Source organism: Ruditapes philippinarum, unplaced genomic scaffold (assembly GCF_026571515.1).
Source record: "Ruditapes philippinarum isolate M1 unplaced genomic scaffold, ASM2657151v2 ctg1731_1_1_1_1, whole genome shotgun sequence".
NCBI lineage: Eukaryota > Metazoa > Mollusca > Bivalvia > Venerida > Veneridae > Ruditapes > Ruditapes philippinarum.
Window position 1 is genome coordinate 30,972 of NW_026863488.1, and position 16,748 is coordinate 47,719.

At 33.7% G+C, this 16,748-nt stretch overlaps 1 protein-coding gene and 1 pseudogene across 1 annotated transcript; one reads left to right on the forward strand and one right to left on the reverse strand.

Moving 5' to 3' along the window:
* Window positions 1-4,080: 4,080 nt before the first annotated feature.
* On the reverse strand, window positions 4,081-5,455 carry LOC132722202 (heavy metal-binding protein HIP-like; annotated as a pseudogene).
* A 3,445-nt stretch (window positions 5,456-8,900) lies between these two features.
* LOC132722206 (beta-alanyl-dopamine/carcinine hydrolase-like) lies at window positions 8,901-15,481 on the forward strand. The gene is made up of 3 exons (XM_060706653.1): window positions 8,901-9,073; window positions 9,442-10,121; window positions 14,620-15,481. The coding sequence occupies exons 1-3, from the start codon at window positions 8,986-8,988 to the stop codon at window positions 14,992-14,994; spliced, it is 1,143 nt and encodes a 380-aa protein (XP_060562636.1). The 5' UTR covers window positions 8,901-8,985; the 3' UTR covers window positions 14,995-15,481.
* Window positions 15,482-16,748: the final 1,267 nt, after the last annotated feature.

Below are 16,748 nucleotides of genomic sequence, written 5' to 3' on the forward strand. Positions count from 1 at the left end.
CATGGAACTGATGTAACTTTTGAATGCTGATCCATTCAAAAATTCAAGAAGCAAAAGTAACGCATTTACAAAGAGCAAAATTCTGCAAAATTTATTGTTCGAATGTCGCCTGTCTACACGTAAACAAAGTTCTGATAATAATCATATTGAAATCAAATGTAAACTATCGTGTGTTCAATACATTTCTTCAAGTGTTGATGCCAAATATGCCAATTCTTTGTTTAAATTAGTAAACAAAATTTCTCTGTGTGCATGCACACTCAGTATAGTTATCTTGAAAAAAAAACAACAACCTGTCCTGTCTTAGATTGAGAGATAGCATTTAATTTAATCTAGAACACTTGTTATATGTACACGCATGTAATACTGAAAAAAGGAAAACATAACACGTGTGGATCCATTGAAACAAGTGCCTTCATAAATATTTTTTCCTGCTTTGTCATTTTTCCTGCATGATGAATTCAGAAACTTGATTGGGTTTAAAAGTTTTAAACAGAACACCATCATTTAAACATAATAACGACATCTGCGGACAACTTCTTTGTTGATAGAAAAGAAAACAATCATTTATTTTAACCAATCAAAATGAAGAAATACAATTCTATTATAATTCATATGTGTTCATATTGTAAGTAAGTTATTTGAATTGTATAAATCGACTTATGAACATCAACAAGAGACTATGTTAGGTGCGAATTTGTTTGGACTTTTATGTGTAGCAGCACTAGCATATGGGGATAAACAAGTCGACACATTCGAGTACCATGCCAAGCTTCTTGAAAAGATGATTCATATTGAAAAGAAAATGGAAAGAATGGAAAACGACTTGAAACAAGCTAAGACAGAAGTTAACATTTTCATAAATGATCAAACAAATATCTTGGAAAATAAAACTGCAGAATATGAATTACTGGAGGGTGAGTGATTTCAATTGAATTTAGAAATGTTGTTAACAGCAAAGAAGGGTCATCTCTAAAATATTTCTTTTACATTTCTTTATTTAACTGTTAATAAAGCATAGACATTTATGTTAAGCAAATATATAGAAATGTTCATGAAAGCAAATATATAGAAATGTTCATGAATTACAACATTATTTCGGACAAAACAAAACAGCAACAACAACAACACAACCTTATATATTCTTTTTGTAGTGTTAATACCTATTTAACATTTTGTTTTGAAATATGAATCCAATGTTTTTCAATTAATTAACTGAATGCATGATTAAATTGCATATACATGTACAATATCTTTTATCGTGAAATAAGGTAATCATTTCTTCTACAAAATAATTGAGTAGAAGATATATTCCATATTAACAGCCAGTAACATGAAATTTGAAAAGATCTGATTAAGTAAGCATAGACATTTCTACGGCTGAATCGCTAAAATCGATTATACTCACCAACGAAAATCCCGTCCTTAATATGGAACATATATGTGTGCTCTATTGATTGATGCCAAGTTTTTAAAATTATATAGAGACTTGGCTGAGTTATGACTTGAGCAGAACCAAAGCACTGGAAGGGCGCAGGAGTTGCTACCATTGTATAACTAATACCATAGAGGTATAATGAAAATTGTGTAATAGTGCCATATTAATTATTGTAGTGTGGAAATTTACTTTAAATAATATCTTTTGGGGTTGTAACAGGGACTAGGGGATAATATCAGATCAAAGTGTTTTATTCCTGTGGGTAGAACTAGATAAACAATTTTTTCAAGGAATATCCAAATGATACGTTTCTATTGTTTTCATCAATATTTGAAATATTTTTTGAAAATGTGCTTATTGTAGACCAATCCACTTTAAAAAGCATTTTTCATCTTGAGCCTGCAGACGGATCGGGACATTCCTTTATGTCCAAAAGTTCTTAAATACAATGTTTATACAAATATTTACTCGATGTTTATTGTAATTGAATACCACAAGGTAACATAATTTTATCATGAATATACATCTTGCGAGATTTAACAGTAGTGTTGCGACATTTAACGGCACAAGAAAATCGTGCGACACTAAGCGGCTGTTGCGACATTTAGCCGCAATGGTACGACATATAGGGGCAAATGCGACATTCAGCTTTGTTGTGATATGTTTAGCAGTTGAAGCTTAAGTCTAGTCTGCGAGGACAACACCAGTGAACATCTTCGTATCATTATGTCTATTTAGTTTATAGAAACAATGTGTTATATTTTTCTGGTCCTTCGGGATCATTGATGCCAGCACTATTAAGTGTTGAGAATTGAGGCTCAAGCCGGTGCTAGGGGACGTGAGGGATGTTGTACTTTTCATTATCTCTCATGTACAGACTCAATCAAACCGAGTCTGCAATTTTCATATAATTTTGTTGTGAATAATGCTATCGAGAGGTCACTTTGTTTTCAGATTTTTATACTTCACAACAACAGGTGTTAAGTGCTGTGTGGCAGCTGTAAAAAGTTGCCCCGTACTTCACTTCAGTGTTGTTGTATTTTTCTGGTCCTTCGGGATCATTGATGCCAGCTCTATTAAGTGTTGAGAGTTGAGTACCGCTCAAATACCAATAAATACATTGGGTAAAGATAAAATATGTAAAACATGGTTAGGACTTACAATGCAAGTAAAACTTCAGATAAAAAGTATAACATTCCACTTACATTAAACAGAATCATGCAAAAGTAAGAAATAAAACCTATTATAACACCTGATTTAAATAAACATTCATTAAAATGCATGCTACAGAATGCATAAAACATGCAACATTCAAACAAGACATCTAGCATACCGCATCACAGTAAAAACGCATAATTACCCAGCTAAAAATAAGATATATAAGTATAGGTTATAGGTTATATACAGAGTTTTAAGAAATTAATTTTCGAGCGAACAAAGTGAAGCGAGAAAATTAGTTTCTTAAAACTCTGTATATAACCTATAACCGACTTACAGTTAGCCCTGTCTATTCAAATCGAGTGCACTATGTAAATAGGCGGAGTCCATTGAATCGGCTCATTAAATAAATTTAATACATACAGTTAAGTTACAGCACTGTATGGAAAATATTTCGGCAAAATCTAAACAAAATAGAGCGATTTCATTGGCAGACAAACTTTGGCGAACTGTAAAGCATGTTAAGAAGCAATAAAGTGGCACAGACCGTTAGTTTATACAAAATAAGCAACGGTCAGGATATTGGATTGGGCGAAACTTGCACAGTATGTACGACAGATCTCAAAAAAAAGTTTATATCCTCCAGGCTAGCCCCCCCCCCCCCTCTCTTCAAGTAATACTGTGGTGAGTAACATTAGCTATTGTGTCATAGTTTGGGGACCTTTCTGTTGAACATGTGTCAGAGTTAAATCGTATACATATACATGCACATTGAACTGGAGTGCATGTATTATTTACCCGCACTCCAGAGCATGCCCATTGATTGGCTCATTTTTGCTGGGGTTTACTTATTGTGACGGAAGAGAAAGGGAAAGCGACAAAAATATCATATTCAATGGTTACTTTTTCCCGGGGTTTCATATTGTGACAACAGGGAATGTGTTTTTATGTTTGACTATGAGAACATCAAAACACTCGGCAATCTGATTAATACTCGGGGGCTACGCCCCCTCACAGATCACATAGCCTCGTGTTTCGGTGCTCTTTCTATTACATATAACACAAACTGTCGTCAAATGTTTTGACCATCAACAGACTTACTCCGGAAATAAGGATATTTGGATTTCCCCTGCTAATCTACGGTACAAACAAACTTTTACAGTTACACCTTCGAAAATAAGAGCAGCAGGTTAACTAATCTATTGTGACCGGTAGTGCAACATGAAGCTATAACGGAAAACGTTTGTTTGTACCGGGGGATGAGCTGGGAAAAGCCCACATTTGCCGAGTTCTGGATTACATCTATTGGCAAGTACATGGTAGAATTTATGCTATACAATGAATGACAACAATAAACCACAACATTGGGTTACATGTGTACCAATTCACAAATATACAATGTACGTACAGACATTACATGCCACAATAATTTTGGATATTAATACTATTAACACTTTAATAGAGTTGAACTTAACAAAACCACGGATCTTTTAAAATGTTTTTATTTGAAATAAAACCTTTCATCTTTGTATAATAGAAAGAAATTATATAGTATAATGGGAACACCTAGATCACGTAAAGCACAGTAAAATTGTAGGCTCGTCATGAATAAGTCAGTTCAAAAGCCTTCCACATAGAAATATCAGGTCTCATACTACGTAAAAAAGAGAGAAAAAATGAAATAATTATTGATAGATGGTTAAAGTTGGCTTTGGTGATTCTTATAACACATCGTCTAACAATTATTTATGAATAAGAGCACCAATGAAGGAGCTTCTACCACTACTTTCCCACAGTTGGTTGCTGGTACCTCCAGTTGTACATCTCACCCAAACTCTTTGTCCAGCTGTAATCGTGGTGATAGAGCTCATTGAGTGACAGTCATTGACGGCGTTATCATATTGGTAGGACGAAGCAATGTCAGTTTTCTCCTTCACAATAGCATATTTATTTTCTACCCTGCATAGTTACACGTATGAACGGCGAAATAGTAGAGTCCGGTAACTGGTGCCGTGAAGATACCTGTATTAATGTCGTATGCGTCACCTTCGTTAATGCGTACAGATGCCCAAATGTATATCTGATTTGTATCAGGACTATAGTCACGTGGGCCGTGAGCATTGAAGGCTACTAATGGAACATCTATTTTTTCTGAAAAAAAAAGATATACAGCATAACGTTATCGTATAAAAATGATAAAATTTTATTGAGTACAATATCAAAATTTTTAGTTAAATGGCACTATATTCTTTTCGACTGAACGTGTATAATGACATGCATTTGTACATTTTTTTTAAAAAAGATGAAAAGAAATAAATTGATAAAAAACAAGCAAACGTAATCGAAAACAAACAAATATGATAGAAAGAAAGAAAGAAAACAAACAAAAGAAACAAAAGACAGAAGCAATCAAAAACATACAGACAAGTATCCGTTGGAAACATTTAACTGCACATGGCTATACAAAATGCGATGAAGTTACCTTGTAATTCCTCTAATTGTAAAGTTTTGTTGTTCAAAACCTTGGTTTGGTCTTGTATAGTGGCCTGGTAATTTGTCTTTGCTTTCTCTAATGATTTATGTAATCGTTCCATCCTTGATTCCATACGTATCATCCTTTCCAGAAGCTTAGCTTCATATGTGAGGTCATCCGGGTCATTATCCGAGTCATTTTCCGAGCTATTATCTACCGCTACAACATCAGTTACTACAGCAGCCAACACCAGCAATCCAGACACAAAAACAATCTTCATCATCAACCTTATAAGATCCTTTAGTATTATTCCTTGGTGTTTCCTTTGTCTCAAAAATCTGAATGCATTTTGGGTGTTTCACAACTGTTTATTTTCTGACTGCATCGGGATGAATTTATTTATTCATTTTGATTGGACGATATCTGGTCGTATCAAAAAGGAGGCGTGGCTGTTTTTTTTAATTGGATATTGTTTTATCATGCATCTGGTGTAATTTTTTCAATTTTTATTTTAATGTTTTCTCTCTTTCAACATTAAGTAGATACTTATAAAGTTATAATAAGTTATAATTAAACTCTAATAAAGGAACAAGGAAAATTAAGTTGTGAAGTAATGATGACGAATTAAGAATAAGGGTCATTTTTGGATACTTTACCTACATCATGCAAGTGAACTAGATTAATAGAATGCAAGCAATACATTGTCTGTTTCATAAAAAGGGATCGTCTTTTAAAAACGGACGGAGTGGTAGTACTTTTGAAGTAAAACACTTGCCGTCCAAACTTAATATAGATCTTAATGAAACAATATTTATTATATGTGTATTATCTTTACTTGAATTACATATTGAATCAAACTGAGTGTACGACATTTTTTAAAGAAGGTTATAAATACAAGCTGTTTTATTTATGAAAAATGTAAATCCTGATATGGTAAAATCAAGCACACATGAAAACAACGTTTTTTTTGCACCGTCTCACAGGTGGGTACTAAAATGGTCGCAAAATCTCAGGTAATGCATATAAGGTAGGGACATGCGTATGAAATTACTTGTTTTCAAGAGTTGTTTATGAGTAAAATTCATGCGTGGTTTTCACTAAATTTATGATGATATACAATTTCAAAAGGGGTCAACATACTAACAAAAATGGGCGATGTGGGTCATACGTATCCACTCTGGATATATACTGAAAGACTTATCTAACGCAATACTTTTGCTGTTATTAAAGAAAGGTTATTAATGAAATTAAGAGTATAGATAAAATGAACATCTCATATATGTATTGTGCAAATTTTATTGTAGCCAATAATGAAAAAGTATAAAATTTAACAGAAATAAAACATGAGTAACAGAGAATAAATCGCAAAAATTAACAACATTGTTTTATCACAGCACTTATCACAGAATACGTTAAACATAATATTAATCAGTTAATATCCAATATGTCCTCCCTCAGCTTGTATATCTTTCATACACGTCTGTTTCATGGACATTACATAATTCTTCAGAAATCTCTGTGGAATGTTCCTCCATTCCTGCACCAGGGCCTGTTCCAGTTCTGGTAGTCCCTGCAGTTGTACCCCTCGCCTGCGCAAACGCCTATTCAATTCACCCCACAGTGTTAAAAAAACATTTAGATAAAGAGATTTGGACGGCCAGGGAAGCTGCTAAATGTTTTGCTGTTGTAGAAGGTCCCGGGTGGCATGTGCTGTGTGTGCCGGTGCACCGTCGTGCAGAAGTATCATACCCCGTCCACCAGCTAGAAGATGTGGAAAAGTCAAAGGAATAAGAACATCCTGTTGATATTTTACAGCAGTCAGATTTCCTCGGATGATCATGAAGTCTTGGTATGTAGGAACACACAAGACAAAACCATTACGGAACCGTCGTCATACCGGTCTCGTTGAATGATGCAGGCGTCGTTCAACCGTTCCCCTCACCGTCAGTAAACTCAAACCCGACCGTAACTATGTAACAAATCAAAGCGGTTTTCATCCGTAAAGAGGACATTTGTCCACTCTGCATGCGTCATGATGTACGCTAATGCCGGCGAGCCCACTGTTCCCTCTTTTGACGATGACGTGAAGTCAGGACAAGGCTATTATATATTGTCGCCTTCCTCGAATGTTCTGGTAACGGAGACGCCTGATAACTGCCTTGCTACTAATGCGTCTACCTTGCGGTACGAGGTGTTGTTGACGCAGTCGATTCGGCGGTCTTTAATCGGTCTTGAAGATGACCTACAATAATCTTGGCATCTGATCCAGGTGTTGTGACCGTTCCACGAGGCTGCCGCCGCTCGTCCTCAACTCGGCCGGTATGCTGCTACTTTAATAGAAGTCTGGCTATGACAGACACGTACGTTTCTGCAAAAAAACTCGCGTCTTCTGAAAATATACAAACCAGAGTGATATTTGTTTTTTACTAATTATGAGGAAAGTAAAATATTATGTTTTAAGCGAATTATTTATCTTATCACAAACATTATAGGTAAAGCAGTATTTTCTTATATATCGCAAACTCACCTGTCTGACTGAATGACCTGTCTGAAGCATGCCGATTGCGCGTGCGCGCTCTTGTAATTGCTTGCGAACCATTTTACGTTTTACATGATATCTATGATTTTTCAATGTTGCTAACTCAATTCTATAGTTATATTGAAATAAAATCGACAACTTTCGCCAAAATCGACTTCCTTCATACCTATAGAATGTGCGGAACCAATAATCCGTCATGAATGAATGATTTCGTGGAAAATATTCGCAAAAAGTAGTCAAATATGGCAGAAATATGCCACCATATGTATGAATAGATTGCTAAACATAACACGATGTCCCTATAGGGCCATCGCGACACTTAAATACTTTTAATTAATTGACATCTTTCTATACTATAACTAATGTATAGACAATTAAAGAGGAACAAAACTATTGGGATGAACAAGAATTGAAGTTGTCTTTAAACAAATATAATTCAATTATCTCCCTTGACCCGAGTAACGCCATTTGTACCATTTGACCTTTAAACTTCGTCCTGGGTATGTGTACTAACTCATTTATATCATTAAGTTACATAGTTCTCCAATGGAACTTGAAATTGCTTAAAATGTTAATCCGAGATTGCTTACTTGCATAGAAATCTTAACATTTAAATGATTACATAGATCTAGATCTATAGAACAATTTTTATTGAGACTAACGATATATAGATCTATATATATACCAGTGTCATCTGAAAACATACAAATAATATTTTATGAAAAAATGTATGTTGAAATTGACTTTTAGATCTATATATGTTAATAACTTATGGGTTGTAACAGTGTTGGGCGAGGAAGGGGGAATCTGCCAGCGTCGTGTATATTTATCAAAAATTATGCTATTTACGGAACAATTTGTATAACGTTAAGTATTTAGATCAAGGCTGGGTTACTTTGTTTTTTTTAATGGCATAAAAAAGAACGATTAACATTTACGTACTAAACATGCTTGACCTAAAATAGTAAATGCCGTCCTATCTGGTTTGGCTTAATGAAATTAGTAGGCCTACATGTCTTACACTGTATCATTTCCGTAAGGGTCACTAAAAGACAACGACGTTTTAATTCGGTCATTTTTTAAACATAATTCCCAGTTGCAAAATCAAGGTTACTGAAAACACTGATTAAAATCTAAAGTAGCTTACACAAAAACATCTGTAAGTGTTAAAAACGTTACGCTAAAAAGGTTTACGTACATGCTTGTGCATCAATGATCACTGAAAAAAACACCACTTTTCACTTATAAAATTATACATAGATCTACATCATGTATACGGAAACACTCCAGTCGAATAATGGGAATTAATCTTTAATCTTTCATTTTGAATACAAATATTGTCTAATAAAATCGTATGAATTACATATATTCGTAGAAATGGACCAAACTGAAAGTCTTCCAGTATTATATATCCGAGCAAAGAGTCACTATGATGTTGGACATACTATTGGTACGACTTTTAAAGGTATGTTTCATTCAGTAATAAATTGAAGTCGAGTATAATTTATTTGTTCATGTAATGTTGGAACTTTCAACATAACATTTTAGATGGAGGATCCGCGTGGTATCTTTACACTAGGCAATTTGAATGGGAAGATCGGGTTGGGACCGACCCTGCCTATCCGTGACTTTACTTTATGTTGTTTTTTTTCGTCTGTCATCCATTTTTTTATCTTTGTAGTTTTACTAAGCATAACATTTAAACGGATTACACTTATAAAAGGTGATTGCATCCTGAAAACTGGTTTATATTCATTACTTTTGTAAAATGATTTATCAGCTTGTATTTTTATGCAGTGTCATATGATTATATGGGGAAATGTTTTCTTTCAGGATGGATAAAAGATTATCTAGACACTTCAAACGATGTCAAGCAGTATAAAAAGTTTTACAGCTGTGATGAAGGGAGTCAAATAGTTCAGCAGTATTTGTCAAGCAGTCGTAAACATTATCCGAATATTATGTCGGAAATTCAAGGCATGGCGGACGGAGCGGCAGTCAATTTTGAAGACCTTTTCTTACTACAACTTTCTTCGGAAATTGAGTTTTGTCATTTGAATGAAATTCTAGGAGACCAGGAAAGTAATCAGGTGGAAAAAGGCTGCACTGATGTTTTAGTTAACAGAAAACAATGCAGGGTGATTGGACATAACGACGATTGGACAAATGATGTTTCCTCCCGCGTTTATATTGTTCACGTGACTATTTTAGACGAAACTGATCACGTGACTGAACAGTTCGTATCGTTCAGTTATCCTGGATACTTAACAGGGTTTTGTTTCGGAATGAATCAATCTTTGGTTATAAGTCTGAACTCACTGTCACCGAAGAGAGCTAATAAGATGGGGGTTCCACTAGCAATTCTGCTGCGTTCACTTTTCGCTTATAATAGCATAGACGAATGCTACAACGTCATGGAGAGCAAGCCATATGGTTGTGCTTATGGAATGACTATAAATATTGCTTCTATAAATGGAACTGAGATGTGCTCCATGGAAATATACCCACAGGAGGTAAGAGTTAGACTACTTACGTGTGTAACCATAAACAATGGCCAGAATTATATCGTCATATCGTAGAAACTAGTTTTATTACTCTTTTTGTTCCATGTTTTTGTTGTTCTTCAAATGCATACCAAAGACTATCTTAATGTATACAATGGCACATGTATGTTTAATGTACAAAGGCAATGAGTAGTTGTATTTGATAGACATACTATATGCCCTATCATAAGAATCTAATATATGCTTCCATTCACACAATCCTAAATAGTTTTTTCCCATCAGCAGCCAAATGATCTAACTTAGAAAACCTGACTGTTTTTACCTTAATGTTTCTTAAAAGAAAGGTCATACAAATGAAAAAAAAAACACTTGTGTCAGAGGTAGTTTTTAATTTCCTAAATATTCTTTTTTTTTCTCGAAAAAGTCGTATAATTTTTCCTAATGTAATCCAAGCCTAAATTATCTGGAAAGACCGGGTACTAATAAATATTCAAATTTAAACCAAATTTAAATTACACTATGTGTAAACTGATCGTTCTAAATACCAGGGCTGGGAATCAAAACTGCGTCGTATCCTACAAAATGTAAACAAACGCCGCCATCTTGGAACTAAAAACGTATGTTTTTGTTTATAACTTTTTTTGTTGGAAATGACTGAAAACCAAATATATGTATTAACACGCTACACTATTTTCCGCTTCGTTCGGTATATGTTGCTTGCACAACTATTTTGTAAAACAAAAGTTATAGCGAACTTGCATCTCGAAGCGGGGCAGAATTTTTATGAAAATGTGTGGATACGACGCAGTTCATATTGCTTTATCTATCGTTTTTTCCTTCAAATCAATTATATATTTGTTTCAGAGTTCACCATAAACTTCGAAATATAATTTTGCATCATTTACTAAAATTTCATTAAAAAGAGATGTTTATTTTCTTAGAAAATAATGATTTTTACGAAATGATACGACGCAGTTGAAAATAAAATATGATACGACGCAGTTGTATTTTTGGCAGTCTTTTCAACAGGGATAATTTTGGCAAAATATTTCTATTTTATGGAATAATCACTTGCGCTAGATAAAAAAAAACCCAGATCATTTGCGGTGTATAGCAATGTTCTGTTGCTTTTGATTATTTAGAATACATTGTGTCATGTCCAATATAACATTTAATTTGAAAGTTTACATTGCGGAAGCTACTTTTCAGTTAAACATGTTACCTAATTGATCATAATATCTGAAACAATTTCTTATATTTTCTTGTATGTTCAATATTATCCCTATTTTTTTCGCAAAAAAAAATATAGAAATCTATTATTAACTTGAATTCATGTTGGCTAGCTACGCTCTAAGTTAACTGTGGTTCTGCATGTTCTGGGTAATGACTGCTTTTTTGTGGTTTGTTTTCAAACTTTCACTCTACACATTAGCTTTACTAGGGGCGAGGACTTCGGGTGCGCCTTTGTGCATTATTTCAGGCAAAATGTTGCACCTGCAGAGAACCATCGACATTTTGAAACTAGCTTGATAGGTTTTCCACACGAAAGAATAAAAAGTCCCTGGTAGTTTTCGAATGCATAGCAGTTCAGTTCAAGTGATTTGAATTCAGTAAACATAAACAGCTCGGCCACGGTCGGACACACCTGTCTGATTTGTTTTTTCAACAAAATTTGTTAACGTCAGCTGTACAAATAAGCAGCTTTTTTATTAACTTCGGGCGTGAAGTTATAAGATTATAAATATTTGAATTAATTATAAAGAGAATAACATTTAAATTTCTTATTTCGGTATGACTAGCAGAGAAATTTTCAATGTAAACAGGGGGTAATCCTCTGTGAAGTCATTTTCTGAAAACCTTTGTTTAAGTTTTCAGGCAATTCATTATCAAATAAAAATCACACTTTAGTATGAAGGTATGTTAAGATGCCATGTCTCTAGTCTGTTGAAAATTCGATGCGATAATCTGACCTTAATTTTCTGTTCAATATTGTGAAAACTTCTTCAATACTGTTGAAAGATCATGTCTGCCTATATCTGTATCAAATTTATCGGTGCACAGCGTAAAATACCTTTGCAAAACGGACACCTTCTTTACAAAATAATCTGTAGTTGTATCATATGTAACTCGATTTTGAAAATTTAAAGTTTTTTAATGGAGAAGAATGATACTTAAGTGCAAATATAGAAATACATTCCGTAGACCTTTCCTCATCGGCGATAAAGAAATGCAATACGACAACATCACAGGTAAAGTTCCGCGGTGCTGAACATAAAATGACTAAATGGAACGCATAACCTACTTGCAAAAATATATTGTAGCTTAACCATTTATAATATAATTTTAAAAATTTAATGTTCAGTTTCAAATAATAAAGCTCATCTGTTCTAACCGATTATTAAGAAAATGAGTACAATAAAATCGGCACGTAAAAGACATAAGTAATAACGGAATTGACGGAAATCATTGCTAATTACAAGTAACAAAGGTAGGCATGCAATTTGCGCATAGCTCTCTTCCGATAGCAAGAGACCTTTTCAAAATTTGTAATTCTTTCTCTCTTTTTGTTAAAAAAAAGGTCATTCCTGATTAATACTAGTACAGGGTTCAGGAGAGGTTACACTGAAATATTAAATTTTGTATCAAAAATAGTAATCACTCCCATTTCGAACTCACGGGAACAATTTTAGAAGCATGCTAAGGCAACACTGGAACACGTTGTCATATGGTTGTGCGATCACGTGTTTATTGCATAATGTATATTGCATTTGATACAGTTTTTCGGAATTTGTAGATGCTTAATATGATTGGTACTTAAATGCTACCGAAAAATGCAGCCTTGATAGAATTGTATTACATTTCCATTTTTATGGAACAAATGAGTGACCTTATCTGGTTCCCTGCCTACTATTCTACGATTATTAGTAACAGGGGCAGGTAATCCAGACTATGAGTGACCTCTGCTTTTGACTTAAGGTATTAGCACCCTAATGCATTACCTCCGCTTTGAAGAGTATTCAAATAGGCTAGAACTACTGTTAACTACATTGAAAATGAGGGCCATGGGTTCAATCCCCAGAAGGGTCAACTTTTTTTTCTTTCTTTTTTTTTCTTTTAACATTATTTATGTATCTCTCATGTCCCATTTGGAAAGAAAGAAAAAAGTGTTTAATTTTGATTTTTTTAATTCATATAGGTATTTATTGGCTAAATTATGCTAAATATAGTAATAAATATGGTACCTGATATTTTCAAAGTGTAATATAATCAAAACTAGACGGTAAAAGTTTTTCATATTTTACAAGATCAACCAATATACTTTTTTAAAAATTTAGGGAAACTTTGAAAACAGGCACTCATTTGGGTAAATTTTAAGAATTTTTTTTAATAAGGCTCCCTAAGTAGAAAAATGGTCAGACACGTGGTAAAAATGGGTGGGATAGGGTAACATTTTTATACAGATTTCATAAATTTTAAGTAGAAACCATAATTTTGCTTATTTGGATTGTTAGCTGAATGGTATTATTTGTTTCTTACCAAAATTTAATGGGAAAACATTTTTCATTAGAATGTTATTGCAGATTATTTAAAGGTTCCTACTTTCTAAAAAAAGGGCCCTCATAACATCCTAGCTTGAGTTCAGAAAAGTGGCCATAACTTGATTTCCGTACGGTAAACTTTGTTTAAATTTTGCATATAGGTGTACTTTAAGGTATAAATCTGACTTATGATGTCAATTTTTTAGTTCCTGATAGTGCCCATTAGGGTCCTAATACCTTAAGTTGTAAACAAGAAATGTTGTTGGACGTTATTAGCATACCTAGCACATAATTTAAATAGTTTAAAACCAATATGCAGCCTGCAATGAAAATACAACTGCGTCGTATCATATTTTATTTTCAACTGCGTCGTATCATTTCGTAAAATCATTATTTTCTTGGAAAATAAACATCTCTTTTTAATGAAAATTTAGTAAATGATGCAAAATTATGTTTTGAAGTTTATGGTGACCTCTGAAAACGAGTATATAATTGATTTGAAGGAGAAACGATACATAAAGCAATATGAACTGCGTCGTATCCACACATTTTCATAAAAATTCTGCCCCGCTTCGAGTTGCAAGTTCGCTATAACTTTTGTTTTACAAAATAGTTGTCTAAGCAACATATACCGAACGAAGCGGAAAATAGTGTAGCGTGTTAATACATATATCTGGTTTTCAGTCATTTCCAACAAAAAGAGTTATTAACAAAAACATACATTTTTCGTTCCAAGATGGCGGCGTTTGTTTACATTTTGTAGGATACGACGCAGTTTTGATTCCCAGCCCTGAATACTGTAGTTGGTGAACGGGACATAATTCATTTGTTTGGCCAATACGACACGGTCACGCTTTTTGATGGGCAGACCCTTCGTTGTAATCATTCATTCAAAACAAATAAAATGTTTAGGTAAGACGGATAGCATTGCGTCATGGTTGATAATGCATTATATGTTTGTATTGTAGGGGAAGTCTGAAGTAAATATCAAAACCATTCCATATGAAGGAGATTTACCACACGAAAAGTGTTATTATTATCATCAAAACTTTTATAAAAACATTCTTGCTGAGGAATCTGGACCATGCACTGGCTCCCGGCTTCGTGACAAGAGGGCTAATCAGATGACATCTCCGAAAACTATTGATGACGTAAAAGCTATTCTTGGCGATACTGAAGATGGCGTAGAACCAATTTATCGGGTGCCTTGTGCTTCCCATAATGCACCTGATGTGAAAACTGTTGCAACTGCAATTTTCAACATAAGTGAAAGGCAGCTCTATGTTTATAGGAGGAACCCGAAACTTTGTCGGGTATCTTGCCTGACCTTACCATTCTTGTAATCCGAATCTGAGACAGCTATTCTTGTAACCGTAAGCAATTCTTGTAACCTGAAGCTATTCTTGTAACCGGAGCTATTCTTGTAATCCGAATCTGAGACAGCTTTTCTTGTAACTGTAAGCAATTCTTGTAACCTGAAGTTATTCTTGTAACCGGAGCTATTCTTGTAATCCGAATCTGAGACAGCTATTCTTGTAACTGTAAGCAATTTTTGTAACCTGAAGTAATTCTTGTAACCGGAGCTATTCTTGTAATCCGAATATGAGACAGCTATTCTTGTAACCGGAATCTATTTTTGTAACCGGAGCTATTCTTTTAATCCGAAAGTGAGACAAGTACCTTGTTTGACTTGAACATTCTTGTAACCCGAAAATGAGACGGGTACCTTGTCTGGCTTTTCTTGCAACACATAATGTTTGTCATTGTATTTAAAACACAACGGTTGGTGTAAGCATAAACCTGCTTTATCAAGCTACAATTTCTATATTACTATATGTGTTATTTATGCTTGATAGATAAATGTGTTATTTATGCTTGCTGTTATTACATTATATGTGAACTTATTATATCAACGAATACGGGTATTTTTGATTAAGCTTCATTTAAACTTTGACCCGAACTTTAATTGGCCTAGGTTGAGAGGCTTAAAAATCAATTTCTTTTACGTTATATAAATTATATCTGGGACAATGTTGCATGACCTTTCCACCTTATTTTCTATTTTGAAGTGGATGTATAAATAAAACTGTGAAGACAAAATCTTACAATTACTGAATCAACATGTTTGCCCGAGTAAACCATTGTTGTAACCACCAACTGCCGTATAAATTATCAGCATTCATTATGTAAACTAGCCCAATTATATATCGACCTTACCAATACATATGTAAACTACTTCAAAATTATCTCAATATATGTATGTATATTGGTATTGAAGAGTTTCAACGTAGCAAAATGTTTTGTTGTTGTTGCTGCTGCAGTTGTTTTATGTCGCAACGACATTTTAAAGTTATAAGTAAATAAAAAAGTAAGACAAAAGACCACCCCAAAACAACAACAACAGCAACAAAACTACAACAATCGAAAGTTAACATCCAGACCTTGATGTAGGCCTAATACATATGATGCATAATACCTAAATCCCAGGAGGGGTTCATAACCTCTGTGGTCACATGCTTGGAAAGTGTAAATAAATAATATATGAATGATTTAAACAAGTGAATGTTACTGAATGGTATATGAGTAATAAATCGAATGGCGGTATGTAATATTGTACTATGTAAGTACATGTTTGTGAGTTTATGTACATTTAATTATCCATATGGGTGGATATTGATATAAGTCTGTAAAATGTATTTATATAAAGTTTATCAATAATTTTACTATATTAGAAACAGAAGTTTGTTTTGACACTAATAACAAAGTCTGAAATTAATAAAATTGGTTGTTATGATGTAGATGAGTTACATGATTGTCAGCTGAATAAATATGGCGGTCTATAATAATGAAAAGAAATTCCTAAAGGATTATGCCCAAGGAGTGCATTTATTTTTATTTCTCACAAGCTTCTAATTTGTTTTAATATCTTGTTATAGATTCAAAACAAAATACTCAAAATTACTCAATGGCCAATTACCTGAACCATCTTTTGCTTCTGTTGACTTTTGGTATTTAGTACCGTTATAGTGATATAGTATTTTGTATGAAAGTCAAAATATTACTTTGTTTTGCTACTTTTAAGACAAATAATTTTAAG